Genomic DNA, 6,046 nt, shown 5'->3' with positions numbered 1-6,046 from the left:
CTCGGTTTTGTGTGTATGTGTTCCAGAGTGCATGCGCGTGTTTGCTGCGATGCCCTAGTTAAAGTGTATCTAAAAGTTGCTGGCGCTTATATTTATTATTATATTACTATATTCAGAATAATAAATTAATAATTAGCTACAGGCAAACGTCGGCTACCAGCGCAGCGGCCAGCGTCGCTGTTGACGCTATAGCGAAACGATACTGCATTATCATTATTACCCCTTAGTCAGGACAAATTTTGTATATATATATACAGATTGAGACCGCTGGATGAACTGTATCGATCTAAATTGAGATTCTAATGAAAATCAAATATCAAGATGTATATATGTGAAAATGCTTTATTTACTTTCCGATTCGAGCTATTTATTACTTTCAATAGATACTTTATTTTAAAATAAAGAAGGCTGTCCATTTCTATATAATATATATAATGTATATTCTTAGTATCGAAAAAAAAAAAAATACATTTAAAGAAGAAATTAATTTCAGCAATGAACTTGATCCAAATACTTGCTTTAGTGTACCTGGCAAAATACAGTGATGGCAGAAAGTATGAAAACTTGAATGTATTTGTCAATCGGTTGCATAATAATCAAACTGCGCTCATCATAATAACACTTGAAACTCTAGGAGACATCTGGTTTACTACAAAGCTAACTATAAATGATCGCATTTTAGTCGACTATTTTCAAACAAATACGAGTGAAGCCCGCGAAAAATTCCTTTGGTTTCGTACAAACAATCTTAGGGAAACTCTGAATTATTATGGAATACATGTAGAAAAGCCTGTGCCCTATAATAAGTGTTATTATCATGCGTCTCGAGCAAACATTTTTACAAGTGGCTATCATAACGTGAGTGCCACAGTAACTACTGAAGGAAACTTTTTAGAAGATATTAAAGCATCAAGCTATACGTATATTAACTTAAAAAATAATTTATCCTGCGAGCCTGTTTTTGATTTTCCCAGATGTCATGATGCCAACCACCCACTACAATATCAAACATCCGAAGTAATTATATTACGAGCTTTTTTTTTCAGACGTTGTCCAATGGATAGTTTTTTACAATACTTTTGGACTCTACATGATAGTACAGATCAACGTAAGTTAACATGCTTAAAATCAATTATAAATTACCACAGAAAAATTAGATCTTTTAGAGTTTTTGGGAGGAACTCTAAGACCAGAGCTAAAACTGGGCCGTTACAGACTAAAACTTCAACATCAGTCTCCATTAAATCGGATGGTTATGGTCCGCTTAAATGCTAAAGTGCTTGAACGTCGAGTACCAATCGTAGCAAGAGTAAGTTGCTTTTATTTCATTTTTAATTTAAATTATGTATATTGATTACAGTGCTATCTTGTTCTTACTTCACAACGACTTTATGCTGCTATTACGGGAGGCCGGGTTCGCACTGTTGTCAGAGGCAAGTCGCTCTCGGTTAATGCCAATCCAAGCAGGGATCTATCATTTCCAGCTACAGCTTCTCAACAATTATTATACAAATGGAGCTGTCAGGCAATACTGACAGCTAAGGAAACATTCTGCAAGGATAACATGGGAACAAGTAGATCTCATAATTAAGTAATGTCATTAATAATTAATTAATCATTTGTAGGTAGACGTATTATATTTCCCAGTTTTTCAGAACACCAAACTCTTACCGTTATTTTAAATGTTCGGTCTATTTTCGATCCCTTACGATCGTCAGTTGCAAAGCAACAAATTACGTTTTCGTCATATCAGCGGTTAATTGATGTGCAAATCGATTGTGTGACTAACTGCATTGGTAATAAATTTACACATCGATTACCCATTCACTTAAAAGGAAAGTGCCTCCATTGCCGAACAAAAGAAATTACTAAATGGATCTGGAAGGTTAATGGCGAAAGAATTGAAGGATCAAGCAGGCTTATTTTTGAATCAAAAGATCCTTCGCATAGACAGCTAAATATTATTTTAAGTGTGGAGGCAATCCACAGATATAAACCTTATACGTATAGTGGATTAGGCTGGTTTTATTTAGATATAAACTCTGGTGCTTCAGATTCTTTATGTAATATAAAGCCATTCGAAGGGACTGCTTTAGATACACTTTTCTCAATAAAGTGTGGAAAAGGACAGGCACGGTTTTTGCCCCTACAATACTGTGTAAGTGTTCAAGGGTTCCTTATAGAAGAATGCACAACTGATGAAATTATAACCGTAAGGCTACCTCCTACCTCCAATGTCAATGTTAAGGTACGTTGTATCAAATATTATAGTGTAATATGTATAGTAGTAATATGTACACTGCATAAAAGAAAACAAATTATATGGCTGGTCTGCTAGTAGACATTGTAAGCGTTGGCATCTATCATTCGGCTTTGGCGTAGACAGCTAAAGTGTTCGATTGCCGGTCATGAGTAGCGGTTTCGAAACTCACCACGAAGACGGGTCAAATTTGTATATGTTATTAGTCCTAGATCTACTTAGTCAGCATGTACAATCATTTGACGCGACGGCCAGTTGGGTTTCTTTGGCGCACTCACACACAAAAATGATAACTCGTCACAGCTGGTTTTCGCTGTAATATCAGCAACGACGTTACATTTTTGTGTGTCAAGGAGTGTATGAATTGGTTGTGGGTCATTGCAACGCAGCATTATTGGCATACTACTAACCGACTGCTATTGGTCCACAATGTATGGTCTGCATTTTATGTACGATCAGCGATATTCTTCTGCTTACCAATGCTTGACCTTCATTGCTGTTTTATTATTATTTGTGTCAATTAATTGTGTAATATTGTTTGTTTTTTGTAACAATGAAATTTGTATCGTGCATAATAATATTTTAATGTATGCTGGTGACTTTAAGCTATGTCTATCATTTAAATAAATGTCGCGAACTGCCTTTCGTAGTTATAGTTACTCTTTTCACCTCTATAACTTTAATTGTAATAAATCTATATTGTTCTTCTATGTTACATTACAAGCTACACCTCGACCTGTACCTCGACACCAATATAATAAATTACTATACCTTGCGACTCAAAAGTAGCAAAGGACTTAAAGTGGTTATCAATGGAAACGAGAATTTCAGTTGTACTTAATGATAAGTCTAACATCCAGACGGACGGACGCACAGACCCCATCGACTCAGTTTGTCTTGGTGATTAAGAATATATATACTTAATGGGGTCTGCCACGCCTTCTTCTTCCTGTTATATACATTGCACAACTTCATAATACCCATTTCCATTTTTAATAAAAAAGACAAGGTTAAGGTGTATAATGTATGCTGTTACCGTATGACAATCAAAAGGCTTTTTAACTAAGAACTATATTCATTGGGATAAATCCAAGAAATAAATCAAATTATTCTCATTCAAAAATTTATATATTTTCAGATTTGTGATGCCTATGATGTATGCGAATCTGTTAATGTAGCTGTTGATGTCCACCCAATTGAAATAGAAGACAAAGAGCATTTAATAATAAATTACCTTACGATGGCCCGAAGCTGGCTAGAATATTCAGATTGGCAAAGGTCATTTATTTTACTTTATGAATTAGGAAAACTGATCAACACAAAGGAACGTCTTATTAGCTTCACTGATATACTAGATGTGTATCAGCCGCAGTCAACCATGCAGTTAGCACATCTTGTACGCCTTATTAAGCATGTGGTTATTTATATCGAGCCTCTCGATGATATGAAAGTTAACATCCTTGCTAGAATGCTACATATCATAGCATCTACTTTTAAATATATAATTTCAAGTAACGAACTTGACACTTTAATGGATGAATATTACGAAACAATGGTTAATGATCTTTGTGATGTACTTAACAAATTTAGTTCAGAATGGGAGTTTATACCAAAATCACAGTGTAGGGCAGAGTCGGAATCATGTTTAAATATTGATCATTTTCGTTACCGATTAGAACAAATGTCTACATTGCATCCACAAGGGCTGGAACATATAAACAACTGGCTACACGCACATTGGAAACTGAGTAATTGTTTATTTTATATGGGCATGGGCACAGCTCGAAAGTTACACCCTGGAGAGGGACCGAAAATTATAGATCGATCAAGCTTTACAATGCGCATGGAAAGCTTTGATCTTGACTCTGAACGTTCCATTGAAATCGAGTCAGCGGACTCAATGCACACACTTTTATTCACTTATAAATTATTACAAGAATTACGGGAAGAACTACGAAGCGACGAAGTTCTCATATCAGTGAGAAGTCATAAGCAAAGTCAATACTGGTGGTACCCAGAACAAGAGTCTCGAACTCAAGTCTTAGTTGTTAATGCATATACTTCAAACACCATTTGGGAGAAAACTAAAGAGCTTTCAGAACCATTTCAATATGTATCCCGATTGAAAATGAATTTTTCTGCAGGCGAGTCAAAATTTCGCAAGCGTGGAATTGATTTTGATGATCCTGAGGAAGATGTTGAAAATGTTATATATGATAAAGTAAAAAGTGCAACTGAGGTTCGAATGTATCGAACTGAATTGTATGGGCATTCAGTACTTGGTATTTCTTTTCTACAGGCCGAAATTAACTTTCGAGTCTTAATACGAATGACACATGTACCAAAACTAAAAGATATAGATAGCGCTAACACAACCTGCTTGATTAAATCTGGTATTATAGAGCCAACAATATTATTACTTAGAAATCGTTGTAAAGCAGCACGACCTGTGTATATATTTCTACGCGCCGATAATGTTTCTGAGCCCTGGGATAAATTTATTGACGGTGCTTATTTTACATTTTCAATGGAAATACGAAGCTGTCGAATATGGAACTATGCACGCCCAGAACCAAGCTGGCAGACTTTTTCGTGTATTCCTGAAATGAACAAAAGTGTGTACTTTGGAATTCATTGCCGTTGTAACTTTATAAGTGATTTAGATGCTGACACCAAGCCTATTATTGCTGTGCGTATGAACCTTAAATGTCATTTAGAGCGCCCAATTGTAGGGCGCAATTATCAAATAGTCATTTTATACATAATTATTCTTATGGCTGTTGTGAGCAGTTTATTTATTCAAATGTTAAAAGCGTTCTATTGGGATAAAAAACTGTTTTTAGAGAATAGGATCACTGGAGCGCTTTTTCATCGCGGCGACATGGTTGTTAAATTGATATTCGGCGGTATCTATAATTCTGGATCCTCAGCAAATATCATAATGTCAGTACACTCGAATCGTGGAAAAAATCAGATAATAATATACCAAAATCCCGTCCATCGCACTTTTAAGAGAAATAGCACAATATACTTCCGACTTCCGCGTGACGTCATAGAGCTTCCAGTACGCATTTCGCTTGGTCACGACAATTTCGGAATTTACCCACCTTATTTTTGTCGTAGCGTCTCATTTTCCGATGTGGTTACGGAGCAGACACAACACTTTATTTATGATCGTTGGGTTCGAGCACATTTTGCAGAAAGTTATATGTCGACAGAACTATTTAATCTTAAAAACCAAACTTTTAAGGAAACTTATCAATGGAGGACACGATTTTCTTATGCTATTGAAGGCTGTATGAGTAATTGGTATTTTTTTCAGTCTGTTATTGGACCATGGCGTTTTGGAATTACTCAAACTTATAGTCGCTATGAACGCTCATGCATTTATTTAGCAAAAATTACTACTTCGATGTGTATTGTAATTATTTACTTTGGGCGTACTGGACCAATAGCATGTGATCCAAGTCCAAAAAAGTATAATGAAATTGATAATATAGCGTGGCTTTGCATTATTTCTTTATTTACTGGTTATATTGTGGAAACATTTATGAAAATTATTCTTCAAAAAATATCTAGTTACAAATAAAAAATTCAGAGTTATCTGGTTACAAATAAAAAATTCACAATTATCATTCTGATTGAATAATCTTACCAACAAATAATGATTAAATTATATTTTAAGCATAGCTGTTAAGTAATGATTATTAATCGATGTTATTAGTAATTATATTATTTTTGTTTAAAATTCGTACTTAGCTTTCGCTGTGAACGGACGTATTTTTT

General features: G+C 34.9%; 1 protein-coding gene across 2 annotated transcripts; it reads left to right on the top strand.

The window, feature by feature from the left end:
• Positions 1 to 482: 482 nt before the first annotated feature.
• Positions 483 to 1,757, top strand: LOC117135018. 2 transcript variants are annotated; one of them, XM_033294816.1, is made up of 5 exons: positions 483 to 554; positions 635 to 1,108; positions 1,158 to 1,309; positions 1,361 to 1,574; positions 1,630 to 1,757. In XM_033294816.1, exons 1-5 carry the CDS (start codon positions 545 to 547, stop codon positions 1,680 to 1,682), a joined length of 903 nt encoding a protein of 300 aa, XP_033150707.1. In that variant the 5' UTR covers positions 483 to 544; the 3' UTR covers positions 1,683 to 1,757. The 2 variants fall into 2 exon arrangements, with proteins under 2 accessions (XP_033150707.1, XP_033150708.1); XM_033294817.1 differs by lacking the exons at positions 1,158 to 1,309; positions 1,361 to 1,574; positions 1,630 to 1,757 and having other exon boundaries at positions 635 to 858; positions 975 to 1,017.
• Positions 1,758 to 6,046: the final 4,289 nt, after the last annotated feature.

Source organism: Drosophila busckii, unplaced genomic scaffold, assembly GCF_011750605.1.
Source record: "Drosophila busckii strain San Diego stock center, stock number 13000-0081.31 unplaced genomic scaffold, ASM1175060v1 hic_scaffold_39, whole genome shotgun sequence".
In the NCBI taxonomy this organism is placed as follows: domain Eukaryota; kingdom Metazoa; phylum Arthropoda; class Insecta; order Diptera; family Drosophilidae; genus Drosophila; species Drosophila busckii.
Note: the sequence above shows the minus strand (reverse complement) of the source record. Positions and strands in the feature narration are given on the sequence as shown.

What these genes read in the sequence shown, in the direction of transcription:
- LOC117135018 (XM_033294816.1), top strand. An exon ending in GAGTACCAATCGTAGCAAGA is followed by an intron (nt 1,310 to 1,360) that starts GTAAGTTGCTTT and finishes TATTGATTACAG; the next exon opens with TGCTATCTTGTTCTTACTTC. An exon ending in CAAGGATAACATGGGAACAA is followed by an intron (nt 1,575 to 1,629) that starts GTAGATCTCATA and finishes ATTTGTAGGTAG; the next exon opens with ACGTATTATATTTCCCAGTT.